This window comes from Mustela putorius, unplaced genomic scaffold, assembly GCF_011764305.1.
Source record: "Mustela putorius furo isolate JIRA1106 unplaced genomic scaffold, ASM1176430v1.1 tig00003901_pilon_pilon_pilon, whole genome shotgun sequence".
Lineage (NCBI taxonomy): Eukaryota > Metazoa > Chordata > Mammalia > Carnivora > Mustelidae > Mustela > Mustela putorius.
Genome location: NW_025422049.1, coordinates 17446956 through 17468774, shown reverse-complemented (window position 1 = coordinate 17468774; position 21819 = coordinate 17446956). Strand labels below are relative to the sequence as shown.

General features: G+C 36.9%; 2 protein-coding genes across 8 annotated transcripts in view; one reads left to right on the top strand and one right to left on the bottom strand.

Annotated features, from left to right (window-relative positions):
* The window catches only part of COL4A6 (collagen type IV alpha 6 chain), a 272827-nt gene extending 264114 nt beyond the window's left edge, over positions 1-8713 (bottom strand). For 3 of the 4 annotated variants that reach the window (XM_045068260.1, XM_045068263.1, XM_045068262.1), the window contains exons 1-2: positions 8453-8713; positions 8198-8249 (exon numbers count right to left, since the gene is read on the bottom strand). In XM_045068260.1, the coding sequence (XP_044924195.1) occupies positions 8198-8249; positions 8453-8463 (63 nt within the window). In that variant the 5' untranslated portion in view covers positions 8464-8713. The remainder of the gene's footprint in view (positions 1-8197; positions 8250-8452) is intronic. The other variant, XM_045068261.1, reaches the window with a different exon arrangement.
* A 1350-nt stretch (positions 8714-10063) lies between these two features.
* The window catches only part of COL4A5 (collagen type IV alpha 5 chain), a 255574-nt gene continuing 243818 nt past the window's right edge, over positions 10064-21819 (top strand). For all 4 annotated transcript variants that reach the window (XM_045068340.1, XM_004769034.3, XM_004769031.3 and 1 more), the window contains exon 1: positions 10064-10512. In XM_045068340.1, coding sequence (XP_044924275.1) covers positions 10432-10512 — 81 coding nt within the window. In that variant the 5' untranslated portion in view covers positions 10064-10431. The remainder of the gene's footprint in view (positions 10513-21819) is intronic.

The window sequence follows — 21819 nt, the reverse complement described above, 5'->3', positions numbered from 1 at the left end:
AACCAAAGGAGGCCATCCAGGCATCTCCAGGTATTGTTTTAAGTGTTTTGTATGTATCAACTAATTGAGATCTAAGCTGACTAGGTAATTGGAAATATAGATTTGGAGCTCAAAAGACTTGTCTGGGCTGGAAATATGAATTTATAGTCATCAATGTATAGGAGTCAGAGTTAAACTTGTTGGGGCAACAAGAAGGCAAAGGATAACATGCTGAGAACAACAACAACAAAAAAGCCCCATTTTAGGACCAGAGAATAATGAAGGTTATAGGCTCCATGACAGCAAAGATACACTTGATTTGTTCACCACTGTGTCATCAGAGCCTGACACACTCTTCAGAATACAGTGCTTTCTCAACAAATAAATGTTGAATGAATAAAATAAAAATATCAGAGAAGTACAAGGAGCAACAATGAGACATAGTGTCTTGAAAGTCAAAGAAGCAAAGGCAAAAAAAAAAAAAAAGAAGCAAAGGCAGTTTCAGAATAACTGGAAAATGCAAAGCACTACAGTAGAGAGATCAGACTTGCGGTTACCAGAGGCAGAGGATGCGGGGAGGGAGAATTGGAGGAAGGTGTTCCAAAGGCACGAACTTTTCAGTTACAAGGTAAATCAGGATGTAATGTACAACATGATGACTCTGGCTAACACTGCTGTATGCCATATGGGAAAGGTGTTGAGAATAAGTCCTAAGAGTTCTTATCACAAAGGGACATTTTTAAAACATTTTTCTTTCTTTTCTTCTTATTGTATCTATGTAAGATGTATGTTTGCCAAACCTATTGCAGTAATCATTTCACAACATGTATAAATTAAATCATCATGCTGTAAGCCATCCAGTGATGTATGTCAGTTATTTCTCAATAAACCTGGGGAAAAACCCCGATAGGTTGTCAGATAGAATGAAAAGAATCCATTGGGCTTGATAGTTAGGCTGCCGTTAGTAACTTGAAAGAAGGCAATTTTGGAGAGTAGCCTGTCTAGACTGTAATAGGCTTAGGGATAAGTGGTTGTTGAAGAAGAGTAGACAATGAGTGGGAATTTGGTGGTAATAGGATTGAGGAGGTTAGAGTTACAGAGAAAAATAAAGCTATGTTTTTTGTATTATTATTTGTTTTTATAATGGAAGAGACTTTACTATTGTTTGTAGACCAGAGAAGTCCTAGGAGAGGGATTGATTAAAGATGGTAAGAGAGTGGATAATTGTTCTTAGCTAATTTTCCCATGGCCAGTTTCCTTTGAACATGCTTATTGGGTCTTTTATATGCATTTAATTAGATTTTAAAACAAGTTAGAGCCCTATGATCTCCCTCATTGGGACATTTAGTCAGCTTAAAAGGACTTGATAGTTTAATACAGAATGGCACTTTCTTAATATGTTATTTCTATATGTGTATGTCTGTCATCTTTGGAGGATAGGACAAGTTCATCCTGCAAGAATGGTGGTGAAATTATGGAACTATCTCTATAACTGAGGCAAGTAAAAAACCAACACATGTTGATAATTGATGTCAATCTATTTGTTTCATTCTTTTAAATATAAAAACCTCAGTTCACCCATTTTTCCCACCCCCTACTCTCTGCTTCTTGAAATCACCAATCTGTTCACAGTATCTATGAGCCGGTTTTTCTTTTTTTAGATTTCGCATTTAAGATTTATCATATGTTATTTGTCTCTCTCTCTCTGACTTATTTCATTTAACATAATGTCCTTGAGGCCAATCCCTGTTGTTGCAAATGGCAAAATTTCATTCTTTTTGACCAAATAATATTCCATTGTGCACTACAAATTCTTTTCTTTTTTAAAGATTTTATTTATTTATTTGACAGAGAGAGTGAGGGGGGGTGGAATACAAGCATGGGGAATGGGAGAGGAAAAGCAGACTTCACGCTGAGCAGGGAGCCCAATGCAGGGCTCAGGGCTCCATCCCAGGACATTGGGACCATGACCCGAGCTGAAGGCAGACACTTAATGAATGAGCCACCCAGGCACTCCCAAATTCTTTAGCATCTGTCAATGGATAATTAAGTTACTTGCACCTCTTCACTATTGTACATAATGCTGCCGTGAACATGAGGGTATACGTATATTTCCAAATTTGTGTTTCCACTTTCTTTGGGTAAATATCCAGAAGTAGAATTCCTGGATCACATGGTAGTTCTATTTTTAATTTCTGAGGAACTTCATTACTGCTTTCCATAGTGGTCACACCAATTCACATTCCTACTAACAGCGTACAAGGGTTTTCTTTTCCCCACAGCTTTGCCAACACTTGTTATATCTTGTCTCTTTAAAAAAAAATTATTTATTTATTTGACAGAAAGAGAGAGAGCACAAGCAGGGGGAGCGTCAGGCAGAGGGAGAGGGAGAAGTAGGCTCCCCGATGAGCAAGGAGCTTGATGAAGGACTTGATCCCAGGACCCTTGGGATCACGATCTGAGCCAAAAGCAGATGCACCCACCCAACTGAGCCACCCAGGCACCCCATCTCTTGTCTTTTTGGTACTAGCCATTCTAACAGGTGTGCAGTGATATTTCTTTGTGGTTTTGATTTGCATTTCTCTGATGATTCATGATATTGAGCACCCTTTTATGTACTTGTTGGTCATCTGTATGTCTTCCTTGGGAAAATGTCTATTCAGACCCTGTGCCCATTTTTTAAATATGACTGCTTATGTTTTTGCTATTGAGTTGTATGAGTTCTTTGTATATTTTGAGTATTTGCCTCTTATCAGATATATGACTTACAGTGATTTTCTTCCCTTCAGTAGGTTGCATCTTCATTTCACTGATTTCTTTTGCTGTGCAGAAGCTTTTTTGTTTCATGGAGTCTCACTTGTTTATTTTAATGTCAGATTCAAACAATCATCTCTAAGACCTATGTTAAGGAGTTACTGCCTATGTTTTCTTCTAGGAGTTTAATGGTCTCAGGTCTTCTATTTAAGTGTTTGATCCATTTTGAACTAATTTTGGGATATGAGCTAAGATACTGATCCAGTTTCATCCTTTTGCATGTGGCTGTCCAATTTTTTCAACATCATTTATTGAAGACTGTCATTTCTCCATTGTATATTCTTAGCTCCTTTGTCAGAGATTAATTGAGCATATATGCATGAGTTTATTTCTGGACTCTGTGTTCTGTTCCATTGACCTAGGGGTTTTTTTTTAATGACAACACCATATTATTTTAATTACTATAGTTCTGTAATATAGTTTGAAATCAGGGCATGTGATGCCTCAGTTTTGTTCTACTTTCTTAAGACTACTTTGACTATTTGAGGTCTTTTGTGGTTCCATATGAATTTTAGAATTGTTTGTAATATTTTTGTGAAAAATAACACTGGAATTTTGATAAGGATTGCACTGAGACTATATATATTGCTTGTGTAGTATGGAAATTCTAACAATATTAATTATTTTCAACCATGAACATTGAATACGTTTCCATTTGTTTGTGTCTTCTTCAATTTCTTTTATCACTGTCTTGTTCTCAATGCACAGGTCTTTCACCCACTTGGTTAAACTTACTCAATCTTTGTGTGGACATTCAATTTGCATCTTTTTGATGCACTTGTATATGGGATTGTTTTCTTTATTTCTCTTTCTGATAGTTCATTCATAGGGTAAAGAAATACAATACACTTTTGTGTATTAATTTTGTATCCTGAAACTTTACTGAATTTATTAGTTCTAATGGTTTTTTGATGGAGTCTTTAGGGTTTTCTCTATATAATATGTCATCTACAAATAGTGACAGTTTTACTTCTTCCTGTCCAATTTGGATGCCTTTATTTCTTTCCTTGCCTAATTGCTCTAACTAGGACTTACAATATGATGTTGAATTGTTTCATTCTTATATTAATGAAGTCATTAGGGAAACAGTATACTTTGTTCCTGTGATCTGGTTTGATTATAAGATTATAGTACCTAGGGGTGTATTTACTGGAGACTCTGTAAAATCAAACAGATTATTGGTATGCGTAGAAAATGCAAATGCCCTCATTCCTGAACAAGCCTTAGAAAGTGACAATTTGTTTACTCTAAAAACCAGTTGCATAACTAGGGTTTTTTTCATGTCATAGATTACTTTGGCAGGCTAGTGAAGGCTATGGACTCTTTTTCAGAATAATTTTTTAAATGTATTCAGTAAAATACATGGGATTACAGTAGAAACCAATCATATTGAAATATAATAATCAAAACATATAATAAAACAAATTTGTGATATACAATTATAATTCTATAATGTGCTTCTTTAGTAGCACATTAAATAATTCTATAATTATAAATAAATATAAATAATTCTATAATAATATATAATATATGATAATATATAAATAATTCTATAATTCTATAATGTGCTTCTTTAGTAGCACATTAAATAATATCTATTTCCCCACTTCTCTTGTCTTAAAATATGTTTGTATTTGACCTATCAATAGTGTAGCTACATTATCATCTATGTGTTAACCATTTACGTAGTCATTTGAAGATTCCTTTGATGATGTGCTCATATGTATATTTCAGTATCTTTAGTCAACCCAAGATACATATTCTATGTACATATATACATGCATATATATGTTATATATTGTGATTATTCACAGCTAGCTGATATAGGATATTTGCTAGAAGGCAAAGCAGAAGACTACTTTAAATTTTCATATTAAGAAAATGAAAAGACCAACCATCAGCCACAGATTGGGAGAAAATATCTGCAAGTTGTAATGTAAGGACTTGTAACCAGAATATACAAAGAACTCTTAAAGTCAATAATAAGACATCTAAATATTAAAATGGGAAAAATATTTAAATAAATATAAATATAATTGTTTCATATGACCCAGCAATTCCATTCCTACATAACTACTCAAGAAATGCAAATTGAATGTCCACACAAAGATTTGGATGATAATGTTCATAACAGCATTATTCATAATAACCCAAAAGTAGAAAGAGCCCAATGTCCATTAACTGGTGAATGCATAAACAAAATGAGGTATATCCATAATGAAATATCAATATTAAATGCCAATACCAGTAGAGTAAAATACTGATATATGCTACAACATGAAAGAACTTCAAAAACATCATGCTAAGTGAAAGATGCCAAACACAAAAGATCACATATTATATGATTCTATTCTCTTTATATGAAATGCCTGGAAAAGACAAATCTATAGAGGTAGAAAAGTAGATTCATGTTCTCTTGGAGTTAGGGGTAGGAATGAAGATTAACTGTGACTGGATATGAAGGATTTTACTGGGATGATGAAAATCTTCTAAAACTGGATATAGCGGTAGTTGCACAACTTGGCAAATTTACTAAAAATCATTGAATTGTATACATAAAATGGGTGAATTTATGTTATTTAAATTGTATCTCAGTAAGGTTGGTTTCTTAAATTGTATCTCAGTAAGGCTGGTTTCTTTTGAAGAAAGAATTCTTAGAGACACAACCTCAAATAAGGTAAATATTCCTCTTGATCCTCAGAGTAGGAAGAAACTTTTTCTGTCTCTGAAAATCCCTAACGCTCTATTCATATTTTGATGGCTGCAATTAGGGCTGAACATCACAGTGGAAAGGGCCAACTTGGCCAAGTCACAACTTTAAGGAAAGAAGCTTGTATTTCGATCAGACCTTGATTTACCTATGCTCTTTGCAGAAGGGGACAAACAGACATATGTTTCCTCCCCCTTTTGCCTTTTCTCTACCCAGATAACAGTCCCTAGGCTTTGACTTTAAATATGCTTGGTTGTATTAGAGCTTTTACAGAAGGAGATTTGAGGCAAACTGGGAAGAAAAAATAAGGACCTTGACTACTTTGGCTGCATACTTTAACTGCTAGACGTGTTGGCCTATGGTGAGATATGAATCTTTCTAGTCTTTTCTTTAACATAATGCAGGTACATGCAGATAATAATTTATCATTAGGTATCTTATCTTTTAAGAAACATAATGACCAGCATTGTCTGAGAAAGTAATATCCTAGCAAGTTAGAGACTATGTTTAAATAAATCTTTGTGTGCTATGCCTCAAGTACTTAAAAACCAAAAATGATTATGGATATTCTGAAATCCTAGGCTCTATCTCATTCAGATAAATTGTGCAAGCATTTCACCTCACTGAAGATCATCACTCCTTTAAAAGAAATTTAATGGAAACTCATTCTTTAATCCCAGGTTTTAACGTTTAGCTTTCCATCCTTTAAGTGGCACTGCTTTATAAACTCTGACAAAGAGAAATCAAAACTACCTAAAGGACCCTATTTCAAATGCTCACCAAGATTCTGTTATTGGCAACTTAACATTCACAGTGAACACACTTTCTTATAGAAAAGTACAACCTAGTTCCTTGTCAATCTACTTAAAAGTTATTTTTTCATTAATATTAGTCAAGGTACAGAGAATTCAAAGAGCTAAAGCCATTTGAAAGGTGAAAGACATTACAAACCCAGAGGATAAACTGGAATTGAGAGGAGATGAGAACTTCCCAATATACAGGAGAATCTACTACAAGGAAGGAATACAAAAAAAAACCTCCCCTCAGAAAAGTCATCTTTTGAGAACTTATCCAGCAACTCTCCTAGCTTTACACTGCCAAAGATATGACGCAGAAGTAAACAGCAGTGAAGGAGCACCTCTGGATGTAAATAAGGTAAAAAAAAATATTGTCAGTGTATCTCAAGGTTTATTTTAGTCTTACCAGGGTCACTCACACTGATATAGCAGGTGACATTGTAAAACAATGAGACAGAATCTGAAATCCATACATCAAAGCAGTGCTTGATTTTGGAGACACATTTCAATACTTCTAAGAATTAAAGCATAATCCTCCAGTGACTTTTACGGATATCAAGAGATAAGATGCAGTGTTTGGGAAGTTTCCAGCTATCTAGAATGATTTGTTAATGCTTTCCCCCAAAAGTACACTGAATACAATCAGCTAGAATCTGAAAATAAAGGTTTAGCTGGAGGGTATGCTGCCCAGCCATAACATTTTTATAAGTGGCAAGATTCCTGGACAAATTGTTAACTAATCAAAACCTGGCATTTTCAATAAATGTAGTATTGAGCCTCAAGGTAACCTATAACTAAACTTGTGTACTGGGGGAATCTGATGGAGAAGTACACAGAATTGTAGATCAATACTCCTGTTTACAAAGTCTAGAATTTACTTACATAAGAGCTGATGTTCTGAGTTGGTGGGGGGGTGGCACAAGATGTCAAGTATTCTGGCATCATTCTCTTTTCTTAAGAGAAATCATTTCACTTTATTCTGATATTTTCTTAAAGATACATACCAGGATAAAGTAATCCTCCCTCTCCCCATAAACATATTAGCTGATTTTATTGCACTGAATTAAGTATGGCTCTATAAATATAGTATTTACAAATATTTCAAGTACTACAAATATGGCCAATTATTTTAAATTGTCAAATCCACAAGGTAAATATCTATCATCTATACAGTGTGTGATTTTGGCTATTAACAGTTTATTAAATAGAGCAGTGAAATAGTACTTAATAGTCAAACAACTTCACATTTGAACTCAGCAGCTAACTTTATTTCTGCCAGCAGATTTTTTTTTGTGTATTCTAAACTTTCTGATGACACAGAAAACCAGTGAAAGGAAACATCAGACAGAACCAAACATCATCTAGTGTTATTAGTTCAGTTCAGGTAGTTAAAGAGTCTAGATGTTGTCATCTGGTACTGTCAAAGGATCACAAGCAAATACTTAAGTTTAACTTCCATAACTTTCACGGCACTTTCAAGTCCCACTCCTGGGGCTCTCCTCCCACTCTCAAATTTGTGTGCCAATTCATGTTCTTGTAGACTGGGGGAAATTACATTTCTTCTGTCTTGGAGGTAGATGCACAGAAAAGCATCAGATGTCAGTCATCTTAAAATCCTCTGGGAAGAGGCTCAGAAATGTGTATCTCTTGTGTCTTCTACTTTTATTTTCCCATCGCATTAGGAAGTTTTGGGACGGAAAGATGCCTGAGCCCCAAAGGCATAAGCGTGACGCTGTTCTATTCCTAAGAACCCCATTAACTCCCACTAGAAAGGAGCGTGATGTGAACTGTTTCCCAGTGCAACCTTCTGTAACCCCCTTACACAAACACTAGAGGTGGAATGGGAAGGGGTCAAAGGAGGAGGAGAGAAAAGGGGGGGTAGGGGGAAGAGACTCACAGCTCCTACCAGTTCCTCAGTCAGGCACAACGTAACCAGGAGCAGCCACAACCTGAAAACAGGAGAAGTGTGAGTAACATGGGCTCTCAAGGCTCCGGGGTCCTACCTACGTCTGGCCATAATTCCCGACCCCTTTTGGCTGCCTGCCCCCCACCCCTTCCTCTACAATGACATAAGTACAAGTATAGTCCCAGTCCTGCAAAAGTAGCTCAAAGTAGGAAAGAGGGAGGGGAGCTCAGGGCAGCAACAGCTCACCCAGTGTGCATGCTTGCGGCTTCTCCAGAGCTGGGTCCCGGGAGACAGCTAAGCGGCTCCACAGCCCGGGCTCATCAGGGCTACGCTGATGCTTGGCGGCTGCTTCCTTAATCAGGAGGACGGGTAGGGGGGCGAAGTAGCTCACTTCGGAAGAAACTAAACTCAGCTTCTAGATAAGAAGTGCCCCAAAGGGAAACAGTCAGCGGTGCCCGCTACAACTTGCAGCACTCAAAAAAGATAGTTCCATACACCAGGAGAGGAAGGAATGGAGGGGAAAGGGGCGGGGCTGCCTGCTGTCAATCATCCCCCCTACCTTGGGCAGCCAGGCGTCTTTCTCACTTTCAGACACCTCTGCACATAACATTCCCACGCATCTCCATAGCTTCACGCTCAGGGTCATAGAGACCTATACACTAAGATCTAAGCAACTATGCAGCGTACACTTCCATAAACCACTGTTAACTCTTACACATAAATAGATTTAGGGCACAGGACTTCTACAGATTCACCCCGAAATGCCCTTGCACACTCGCCCAAGTGCATATAACACTCATTCTGATTGTCTACTAAACTCTTGGTGGTTCTTTCTGGAGTTGTAAATATACCCAAAACTGTGTAGAACCTAAGGATGAGTGGGACCCCATGAATAGGTCCAAAGCCTTGCAAGACTCTCAAGTGGCAAATTCTAGGGTCTGAGATATCAGAAATGTTCAGCAAATCCCCAAAGACCCTCCAAGGAGTACACACAAAATAGTTTCTGGGCCTGTTGGTTACTTAACAAATCTGCAGATCAGGATTACCAAAGCAATGCTCAAGTCTACTTTATTTTGGAAACATCAATTCTACTGCCATTAACTCTACATCAATGTTTCCAATTAGGTGTTTGTGTTAGTTTTAAAGAAAACAGCACGAAAGTTTTTAATTTACTGTATTGAATCCTTGGGAAAGACAACAGCAATGAGTTTCAATACCCTTTATATTATTTAATATAAAAGGTACAAATTATAGCATTTAGCAATGCTATAATAAAAAGATGACTGTATTACAATAACATCCAACCATATAATAATTACTAATACCTACTGAATGCTCCTCAATCTTAGATGTTTAAACACGCATAAAAGCTTCATGTAAGTAGGTTCATTTTCCTGATTCTTTGGTTGTAAGAATATATTTAATTATATAAATATATATATTTATGTAACATATATATATACACACGGTCCTAATATTTTTCACATATTTTATTGTACGTAGACACTTTCTTGCGAGCAAGTGAAAGGCAAACAACTCCAGGTGCCCAGGGAGCAGCAACCAAAATTTGTTTCTAACCATTAACAATAAAAATCTCAGTTTCCTGTAAGATCCATCCGCTAAAAAAAGTAGTCCCAGCTCAGGTCTATTTGTAGTTGGCTTTGGTGCTCTCACCAGTGAGAGTGGAACTGGTCAGGGAAGAGTAATACCAACGGAAGGTGAGAATGAACAAATAGAAAAGCTTCCCGGTTGGGCTCATGGTGCCCAGTCAAGTGGTCTGGAAGATTCCCTCCCCCAAATAACTGAGCGTCACTCCCTCGCAGGTTGCTGGTGCAGTCTGAAGCGGTGGCGGAGTGATCCTCAAATTCCCCAGTGCTGGCGGGGAGGGGGCGGTGCGGGAGGAGACGGGGAGGAAAGTTGAGCTGTGGGACTTGCATGAGGAAAAAGTTTGCAAGTCCAGACAGAAGGGAAAAGTTCTCCCGAGAGACGGGCTTTGGGGAGGGGAGGGGGGAGGGAAGAAGAGCTTCTCTCTCTCTCTTTTTTTCCCACCCCCTCCACTTTTAAAAATCTTCCTCCTCACCTAAGCTGACGGGCACACTTGGAACTCCCTCGCTGTCCTTCTCCGCCTCTAGCTCTCTCCCCATAAACTCAAGATTATGTCAGTTGATCAGAGCTGGCCAGGGATTTCGTGCGGGTGTTGAAGGAGCTGCGGGAGCCGGAGAAGAATGAAACTGCGCGGAGTCAGCCTGGCTGCCGGCTTGTTCTTACTGGCCCTGAGTCTTTGGGGGCAGCCTGCAGAGGCTGCGGTAAGTCCTTCCTTTTACCCCCCACTCCCCCCCTCAACACCAGTCATCTCACTCTTCGGGCAGAAATTACTTTTTGTCCCTTTACCTTCCTTTCTCCTCGGCCTTGGCTAAGGGCATTCCAATCTGCCTTCACTTGCTTAGGAAGAAACATTGTTTACAACGCGGGTAACTCTAGCCTTCTCCAGCCCAGGGGAGAGGTTTATGTTTAAAAATAGGGCCGCTGGCTTCCCTACAGCTAGCTGCTCTTAGAGGGGTGTGTGTGTGTGTGTGTGTGTGTGTGTGTGTGTGTGCTGCTCTTAGAGGGTGTGTGTGTGTGTGTGTGTGTGTGTGTGTGCGCGCGCGCGCGCAGAGTGGAGCCGGGGTGGGGGACGCACGTTAATAGCTCACTAGGCTATTAGTGGAGGGTCTTTGAAACTTTTCCTCCCCACCCTCCGCCCTCGGGTTGTTTCCCTTTCCTGCCCGCTAACCTTTACACTGGTTGTACCCAGCCCACGCAGTCTTTTAAACCTGGTCTGTAGTTGAATGTTTTGCCTTTTCTATATCCAGCTTCCATCAAACTGCTGTGCGCGCCCAGGAAGTGCTTCCCTTTTGCCCCTTCCTTAGGCCACACCTCTGGCCACTAAAGCCCTTGTGTCCCCCTTTTGACATCCTTATGGCGGACGCTCAGGTAACACACCAAAGACGAAGGAGGTAAAGATGGATGGCTTCCGGCTTCGTGTCTTCTCTGAGTTGTGTTTTTGTTTGTTTGTTTGTTTTTAAGTTCTGGGATTTTGCTTATTTACTTTAAAAAAAAAGTCTTACTGGGGCACCTAAACAAATCGAAAATATGCCCATCACCTATTTAAAGGAAAAGAATTCTTTTTTCAAAGGAGAGTGAGTATTCTGGTTTAAAGGACAGAGGAGGATGCACCTGTGCAATGACAGAGCAGAAAGTTCCACTCAGTTTTAGGAATGTAGAATTAAAACCCCAGTCTCTCATTATCTCCTAGAAAGATCTCTGGGTAGTCCCACCCACGGTCTTTCTGGGGATGAGGCAGATGTAAAGGCTTTGTTAAAGGAAATGTTCTCCAGCCTGAAGCCCATCATCAAGTCCCTTAACCTTGAAAGAATTAAGTATGTGACAAACTATTTAAAAATTACATTTGAGTGATCTTAATGGGTGGTTTTAAAAACACTTTAATGTGAGATCATGGCTTAGGCCTTCCGTGGTTGAGTGAGTTATCAATTCTTTATATATGCGGCTGCTGTGTTATGGCTTATCTGGGTCCACGTTTAAGTTAGCTGTCTGGTTTCTCTATACACTCTGCATACCTCAGATTACATTGTCCTTTTATCCTCCAGAAAATGTGTACTCAAGGTATGAAAACTAACTTTCACATTACTCTAAGCACAATGTAATTATGATAGCGAGTCTTCTGAAAAACCATGACTATCAACCACACTTGTAATTGTTCCTCCGAAAAATTAGAGATGACTTAAAATTGCTTTTTTGATACAGAGCATCTTAATGGGATAAGGTTTTGCCACTTAATAGTATTTATAGACCCCTGGATAAAACTACACTTGTGTTGTTGAAAGCAGTTACTTTTAACAACTTTTAAAAACATATTGGCACGGGGTCCCTGGGTGGCTCAGTGGGTTAAAGCCTCTGCCCTGGACTCAGGTCATGATCTCAGGGTTCTGGGATCCAGCTGGTGTCCTGGATCTCTCTGCTCAGCGGGGAGCCTGCTTCTTCCTCTCTCTCTGCCTGCCTCTCTGACTACTTGTGATCTCTCTCTGTCAAATAAATGAATAAAATCTTAAAAAAAAATCTTGGCGCTTATGGCATTTGGCCCAGGGGCAAAGGTTTGGTGATGTTTGATTAAATATTTCAATTTTTTACTTTGATGTTGCTATTAGTAAATGTGCACCTGATATTAGTCATACAGGTATGTATAACAATACATCAGTTTGTATTAAAACAATTTATATTAAAAGTGAGATTTCTTTTTATGGGTGACAAAACTTGGGAGCAAGCTTGTTTTCTTGGACTCTTAATGATGGTTCATGAAGTAGTAACAGAAGATATGCAGTTTTTTTTTCCTTTTTCTTTCTATATAGTTTTAAAAGAACATTTTATATCCTATTTCTCTATCATTAGGACATTGTGCCTCTAATAAAGCCAGGGGTTTGTTTTTTCTACTTCACACATCAATATCCTAGTTAGATGAAATGTTTTAATCATCTCAAAGATATGAGTGGTATCTTCTATCCATATTAGTGCTGGGGATATTGGTGACCTTCTCCAGAGTAAAATGGGTGGTAGTGGGGTTGACTGATTGTTGACTGAAGTAGTCTGGTATTGGGACTTTTATATCTAGAAGAACACTGATACAAGAGCTGCTTTAATTTTTCATAGTTAAATGATAGATCTCTGAAGTCATACCAAATGGGGATATCATAAATACGTGGAAGATTTTTTTTAGACCGAGTGATTACTAGGTGGAAAGAGTAACCTTAATTCTGAAAAGGTTAACAGTATGAGAAAAAGGCAGGTTTACGTTGCAAAGGTAATTTCTAGTGGTGGAAATAACATATTTTTATGTAAAGGTGATCATACCCATGCTTACTATCAGTAGGATATGCACTTAGATTTATGGATATGGTGTATAAGATTGTACTACCCCCTACTATACAAATGTTAGTGTTTTTGGGCAGAGGAGTAGATAGGTTTCTCTAATTTAAATACGCTATTTCTCTTGTGACCAGTGGCAACGACATACTCAGGGTAGTGGTGTCGTTTGTGACCTGGAACAGTTTTTCCTTTGAAGTATACTATGAATTAACTGCTCTGTAGGAAGAATTGTTGACACTGTGATCATAACTTAAATATTTGAGTGTTTACTATGGGCCAAGCATGTGCTAATATGGCAATGTACATTATCATATATAGTCTTCACAACAGACCTAAGAGATATATATGATTGTTGTCCCTGCTTTAGAGATCAAGAAGCTACGGATCGTAGATTAGGTAACTTCCAAAAAATCACATAGGTACTAAGTTGTGGGGCTGGAAATTTAGACAGTTTGACTCCAAATTCTTTACCCTCAATGACTGTACTATAGTACCTCCTTTGTATGTGGTTTATAGAGACTTACTTGCTGTTTTGAGTGTTTGGATCTCTGCTACTTTTTTTTTTTTTTTTTTGATGGGGGAAACACAGGACGTGAAATGGAAATGATAATGGAGATTATATCTCTTCCTGCTGATGTTAGGAGAAGTAGCATCTTATAATGGAAACAGCTTTGGACTTACAGTAAGAGATCATAATAGAGATCAGTTTGATCTTTGTACAATGTTTACATATAGAGATATAATTTAAAAGCAATCTAGAAGCAATTACTTGTTGAAGGTGTGATTTTATACTATCACATATAAAAAGTTAGATTTATAAAACAACTAGTATTTGTGGTGGATGATTATTTTAAAGAAAGTCTTGCTTTATTTTTCTTTTAATTTGTCAGTTTCCATAATAATTTTAAATATGCTAAACTTTTCAGTAGCATATCTATTATGATTAAACAGGGTATGTGTATATGGTGGCTCTCTGCTTAAATTGCCCAGTTCACTTCTGTTTTTTTTTTCCAATTTACCTAACCATTGTATCAAATTCTATTTACTCAACTATCTAGATAATTTTAGTTTTGTTTATATATTTATAAATGAGTTTGTCCTTTGTGTAAGAGTATGTACATTTTTTCTGTGTTTTTATTTTACTTTTAATGTCTATATGTTCAACACTAGACTTTTGACCTTGTGTTAACCTTGATAATTGATTCATGTAGTATCTACCAGGTTTATATGCCATAAAGTCACTGTTTTTTCCTTTTGTAATTACAAAGTGAGCTGATCTCATAAAGATGTGTGAGGCAATATTGTGAGACAATGTAAATATCCTGTTTTTCATCATATTTTTGCCTGCTTGAAATTAGCATCTACTGAGGATTCTGGCCTGAATAATTATTACTATGATATTTGCCAATAGTGGTTTTCAGTTTCTAACATTTTCTGTACTTAATAATTGAAATCTAATATAGCAAAGAACTTCACCTCTGTTATTTACTTATTATCCTTTCAGTTACTTATAGCAGTATGGAGTTATGGATATTTGTTTTGTTCTATGAGTTATAATGAGTTTTGCTATTTTTACTTTTATTTTTGCTGAAATTATCCCAGATTTGGCTAATGGGAGGTTCTTCCATTTGGCTTCTGTGTCCTTTCAGTGTGTCCCTGCCATTTTTTGAGCATTCCCTTACATTCTGGTACTACAAAATGTTCCAGCCTCATTTTTTCTACTTAAACTGCCCCAACCCTGGAATCAGCCATTTTTTCAAGGGAGCCCTGATCCTTTTTATTGGATAATGGTATTTAGAAGTCAAGGTGTGGGTGCCTGGTGTGCTCATGGCTATTGAGGTGTCGTTGGTTCTATACCTTCTCAGCAGACAAAACTAAGACGTAGATGTATATATACACAGATGTATATCCACGTATTTATCTATCTTTTGTCAATCTCTCTTTGCGTATATTTGTATCTAAGACCACAGAATAAAAATATATCTTTGATGTTGTAGAATCTGGTGTCTCTCTGCAGACATGTTTTGTGGGCTTTGGAGAGGTCTTGTGCAGAATCTTTAAAAACTTGGCCTCTGGAGTCAGACCTGGAATCTGACTGGTAGATGTGTTACCTTCAACCAAGTGGTAACCTCTAAGCTTTAATTACCTTATTGGCAAAAGGGGATGTGTGATACCTATGTCACAGGTTGTTTTGAGGATAAAATGAGAGGAGTTATGTAAAGCATTTAGAATAGTAGTTGGCAAATTGTGAATACATTTAAGATTTCATTGCTGTCATTACAAGTTATTGACTTGTCATTTCTTAATGCATTAACTCTCAAATTCTCTGCCTGATATTCAAGGTCTATAGTGATCTTTCCCTCCATCAAGCTTGTTTTTCTTTACGTTTTACAATATACAGTCTCCATTCTAGTCTAGGTGAGCTTTCATATAATACCTTGAGCACTATGTATGTATTTTGACTCTCCATTTTTTAAAGGGGTTTTATTTATTTATTGGATAGAGAGAGGACAAGTAGGCAGTACGGAGAGGGAGAAACAGGCCCCCTGTTGAGCAGAGAGCATGATGTGAGCTCCATCCCAGGATGCTGAGACCAGGACCTGAGACAAAGGCACATACTTAACTGACTGAGCCACCCAGTGCCCCTTGCCTCTCCATTTTGATTGGAAACCTATGGATCCAAATCTTTGCTCAGTTTCAGTGTGATGTTTATATTCATCCAGCATATGTTTGTTCAGCTACTTATAAGTATTTAAGAATTATATATGTTGTTTTATTTCTACCCTCTTGGATGTGTACTGTTCACAAAATCATTTTGTGTTAGACACTGTGGATAAAATTATATAAGATAGACAAGTTTCTTGCCTCCATGGAGTTTACAAGCTAGTGAGAATAGTCTTTCTGTGAAACTTTGCCTTACTATTACATCTCAATGGCTGATTTTACTCTTCTTTGAAAATTTTGTAATATTTATCCTCTTCCTGTCTAGTATCTAAATGTATTTGGTCTTCCGGGGCATTTTGTTTCCTGAGATTTTATCTGATCTTCCTATTAGATTATAGGCAAGAACTATATATTTGTTCATTTCTTCAATTTACATGTTGGTTTTGTCTAATAGCAAAATAATACATGTGCAGTATTGGAAACTTGAAAATGCAGAAAATTATAAAGAAGAAAATAAAAACATTTCCATGGTTCTATCAACAGCATAGAAATAACTCTAACTATTGTTAATGATTTTCCTCTTTATGCATCTAATATTTTTTTAAAAAAGTAAATTGGTTAACATTTTTTAAAAAGTTGAGATTACTTCATATACAGTTGTATATCTTAATGCTTGTTTTACTTATTAAGCATTTTCCCATGTTATTAAAATTCTTCGTTTAAGATAGCAGTTTTAGGGGCACCTGGTTGGTACAGCCGGTTAAGTGTTCAACTTGAGATTCTCTCTCCTCCCTCTGCCCCTACTGCTCATGTTCTCTCTCAAATAAATAAATAAATCTTAAAAAAACAAGCATACTAGTTTTAAATGACTGTATATAATTTATACACACCACAATTAAATCACCTATTCATTTTTTTTCTTTTTTTAAAAAATTATTTAAATTCATATTAGTTCATATGTAGTGTAGTATTAGTTTCAGGGGTAGAATTTAGTGATTCATCAGTTACATATAACATCCACTGCTCATTACATCAAGTGCCCTTCCTAAACCCATCACCCAATTACCCCATCCTTCTACTACATCCCCTCAGTTTGTTCCCTATATTTAAGAGTCTCTATGGTTTACCTTCCCCTCTTTCTTTATCTTATTTTAGTTTTCCTTATTCACTTTTATAGAATATTTTTAAAGGATTTTTTTTAAAGTAATCTCTGTGCCCAGTATGGGGCTTGAACTCACAACCCCAAGATCAAGAATCACATGCTGTACTGACTGAGCTAGCCAGGTGCCCCTATAGAATATATTTTTAAATTTCAAGTTTTGAAAGCCATTGTAAGAAAAACTGCCATGAATATTTCTTATTTCATATTTTGTATTCTTTTCTTAGTACTGCTTTCTTTATGGGGAATTAGTGGGTTAAAAGCCATTAGTATTTTCAGAGTCTTTGGTACATGCAGTAGACCCTAACATTTAGAAAGGTGATATCAACAGATAAATTTTTATAGCTAACTTTTTTTTTAGTGGTTACTATGTTATACCTGTTAGGTAGATAATATTATTCCCATTTTTATGTATAAGGAATCTAAGGCCTACAAGGTAGTTAAATAACTTGACTGAAGTCATGCAGTTAGTGAATAATTGGGCCAAGATTTGAATCAGAATGGTCTGGCTCTAAAACCTGCTCATGAGATTTTCCTCAGTCAGTATTTTCTTTTTTTTTTTTTCCAGTCTGTATTTTCATACATGATAGATAATACAGAAAAATAAAGTCATGTTGAAAAGTTGAATAATTCCCACTGCCCTGCCATAACCCCTTCCTGTGACTGGTCACTTGACTTTATTTTATTTTATTTACTTCTTTTAAAAAGATTTTATTTATTTATTTGACAGAGAGAGTCACAAGGAGAGAGGGAACACAAGCAGGTGGAGTGGGAGAGGAAGAAGCAGGCTTCCCACCAAGCAGGGAACCTGATGTGGGACTGGATTCCAGGACTTTGGGATCATGACTTGAGCAGAAGGCAGACATCCAAGGACTGAGCCACCCAGGTGTCCCTTGACTTGATTTTAAAGATACGTTCATGACTGGTTCATCCTTTAATAACTCTTTATTGTAATTGCCTATGCCATCCATCCTCAAGGGCTTAATTTTAATTTTAATTCTGTAAACCATGTGTTCCTCTGTATTTCTCCCCTGGACAGAAGACGGAGCCTCCCCTCCAAGAATATCACCCCTTCCACCCTCATCCTCCTCCTAGCAAGAGCAAGGATATAATATACCCCAAATCCATTGACATTCCCCCTTCCCTAGGAGAGTTGTGGAATGCATCTGAAATGGGTACCCCTCTGCTCTCCCTTCTCACCCTCTTTGCCAGTCCCTACCCCATAGCTGCCTATGATGCTTACACTTAAATGGATCTGTCTTTGTCTAGTGCTGTTCCTTGCTTTCATCTTTCCCTTAGTGTTACTCCAGGACCTTCCCCCCATTGTTAATATAATTTTCTCACTTTGGGGCGATGCCATCCCCTGCATCTCCTCTTTTAAGAAACAAACTCTTAAGTATATGTGGAATCAGAGGTCCCCCATCCAATTTGTACCACTCCCACGTTACCTTATTGTGTTTCTTCACTAGCTAAGAGACTTTAGTGCCTTTATGCCAGCCTTGTAGCTTGTGCAGTTCAAATGTATTCCTCTGTAAAATCACAAACTGTTACATATTATGGCTTTTCCAGGTGGCACTTGAATAGCTGAACTTTAAGCTTCTGAATGATAGAGATCTTCTCTTGCCAAATTACTTTGCAGAATGGTTTTACCAATTATACTCCTATCAGTAGTGTATAAGAGTGCCTTTGAGACAACCTTAATAATTTTTTTTCTATGTAGTACAGTGACTATGGAATTGATGCCCAATTGATTGCAAGTTGGTTGGTTGATTTTGGTCCTATCCTCTAATGATTTTCTTTTTAAAATGTAATGATTCCATTATCTCATCCCTCATCTGACAATAGCAACCATGGAACAGAAGTAATTTTTGAAAATATATTCTTTCTAATTAACATTATAAATGAACCACCCAGCCACTTAACTAAATCTTCATTACAAAGATTTGTTTTTAATAGAAGTAATTGTTGAGGACTTTTGGAGAGGCATCTTTAGTGTGATCTCTGATACATAGGCTCCTTTAATTTTAACAAACCAGATTCTCATTTTATGCATCAATGCTTGAGTTTATTTACCTTCATAATCTATCCAGGTCCAACTGCCCTTTGTTCCTTTAGCAGCTTCTGCTGGCCTTTAATCAAAAGTGTAGTCTGTGATGGTACTTGCTACCCTGATGAAATGGGAACCTTAAATTCCTTGCTATTTGGTAACCAAGGACAACCAAAGGCAAATGTTACAATGAGACAGGCTTTTGCAAAATTCAATTTTTAATTTTTTTAAATTTTACTGAATCTGATGTAAACATTACATTTACTTATTAACTTGGAGACTCATAAGCACTGCTTATGAGCAAGTGCTACTCAGGTTAATGGAATTGGTTTTATGACAGTAAGTACTACAATAAGACTGTACGAAATTCTGTTGGCATTTCCATCATTTTGCAATTCAAATAACATTCCTCCTATATGTTATGAGAACTGGCTGAATTGCTTCCAAATTTTCTTATAGTATATATGACACTAATGGAATACTGAAGGAGATCTTGGAACTTGAGGAGTAAAATGATACCAAGAGTGGGACACTAGGGAAACACCATTTAGTGTATTCTGCGTTTTGGGCTCTCTAGGACTTTGCAAATGGAGGAAAGGTCCTTCTCTGTCCATAATCTCACAATCTATTTGATGGAGTAAAATATTTCCTATATGAAAGATAGGCATAATAGTGATAGTGCCTGTTTATATAAGATAAGTTTTTTTCTCTTACAGGTGGTAGAAAACACTAATTCAGCTGTCTTGACAATAAAGGAAAATTTTAGCTCACTTAACAAGAAGTTTTGAAGTAGAATATCTCCAAGGTTAATCAGTTCAGCCAAATAATGACCTAGGTTCCTTCTCCTTTCTTTTCTGTCATACTTTAACAGCTTACTCTTAGATTAGTGCCCTTCATACTAGCAGGATGGCTGCTGCAGTTCCAGAGATCACATGCAGATACCACATTGACTAGTAAAAGAAGAGTATGAACTGTTTGTTCATTTGTGTCCTTTTTCATCAGCAATGAAAACTTTTTAAGATGTCCCATACTTCCACCCTGAAAACAGCCCTTATATTTCATTGGTTAGAATTGTGTTGTATGTATATATTTATACAAGTACATTGGCAAGTGAAATAGGACCATAAAAGTAGCTAGACCAGTGATTCAGCACCTCTGTTTCCAAAGCATGTTGGTTCTTGGAAAGGTTGGTGGGTGAGAAAATCTGTATAAAAGCAAGGTTCTTTTAGGAAGGAAGAAATAGTTCCTGTTTCATGACCTCATGAGCTTGTCCCCAGGATTAGTTGAATTACAGATTTTTAAGAAATTCATGTATTTGTTAAATGTAAGATGTATTACTTAATAAGGAAACTAATGTTTTGTTGAGTTGTACAAATGAAAGATATTGAATATTTACATAATTATGGACATTTTAGATCTAGAGTGACATTAAAGATCTTTTAAGTCAGTGGTTTTTGAAGTGTGGTCTCTGAACCCCTGAGATTCCTAAGATCCTATAAGGAGGAACATGAGGACTATTTTAATAAGAGTATGAAGACATTTTTCCCTTTTCACTTGTTGGGATTTGCACTGATGGTGGGTAAAACTGCTAGTGCAGTGTACCAAATTGTCCTAATTGTATTCTTCATATACTTAGGGGATAAAAAGCCAATTTTGCTTAAGAATGGTCTCAGTGTAGTATTTTATTAGTTCTTGTCCCTTGAGTCCACATATTTTTAATATTCTGTATGACAAAATGGGAAGTATATGCAAAACACTTATGTATATTGAAGTAAGGTCTTTGTTTTCAGGAAAAGCACATGTGCAGTTGATTGAGTTGTAGGTTGAACTAGCTGTATATTGAAGTAAGGTCTTTGTTTTTAGGAAAAGCACATGTGCAGTTGATTGAGTTGTAGGTTGAACTAGCTGATCTTTGTATGGAACACATTTTTATTGAAAGAACAAATGAGGGGCACCTGGGTGGCTCAGTGGGTTAAGCCTCTGCCTTCGGCTCAGGTCATGATCCCAGGGTCCTGGGATTGAGCCCCACATCGGGCTCTCTGCACTGCAGGGAGCCTGCTTCCTCCTCTCTCTCTGCCTGCCTCTCTGCCTACTTGTGATCTCTGTCAGATAAATAAAGAAAAAATCTTAAAAAAAAAGAACAAATGAGACAAACTGTAGTTACTCAGACTTGGGTATTTGGCAAGCATTTTCTTGAAAATGAGCAAAGTGACTCTATTATTTAAAGGAAAACTACTGGCAGTATTTGTCGCCAATAAACAAGTTTGAACTTTTCAAGTAAGAATTAGAACTTGAATTCAAATCTACCACTATGAGCTTGACAGCTTCCCAGATCTTAGTCTTTTCTAATGAGATTGGTAATTATATTAATGTATGTGATTTTTTTGATATTGTATAATGAAATGTATTAACATTCTGAAGTTGTACAAATCTCAGTGAACTAATATTTTCCAAATGACTAATGCATGATGTTACAATATCATGCATGGGTAAAAGATCCATTCAGAGGCAAGATAGATCAATGAGTTTTAATGTAATTGAGTACAAATAGTTAATTGATGAGGTTTCAGATTCTGTGTTGCAACTAACCTTAGAGTCTACCACTTATAGAGCTTTGGAATAGTATTAAAAAATATCCACAATTGTCATAAAAGGCTATTAAAGTACTCAATTTTCCAAATATATAACTTTATGAAGCCAGATTGTCTTCATATATTTCAATCAAAACAACATATTGCAACAGAATGAATGCAAAAGCAGATAGGAAGATCCAACTATTTCAACCAAAACAACATATTGCAACAGAGTGAATGCAGAAGCGGA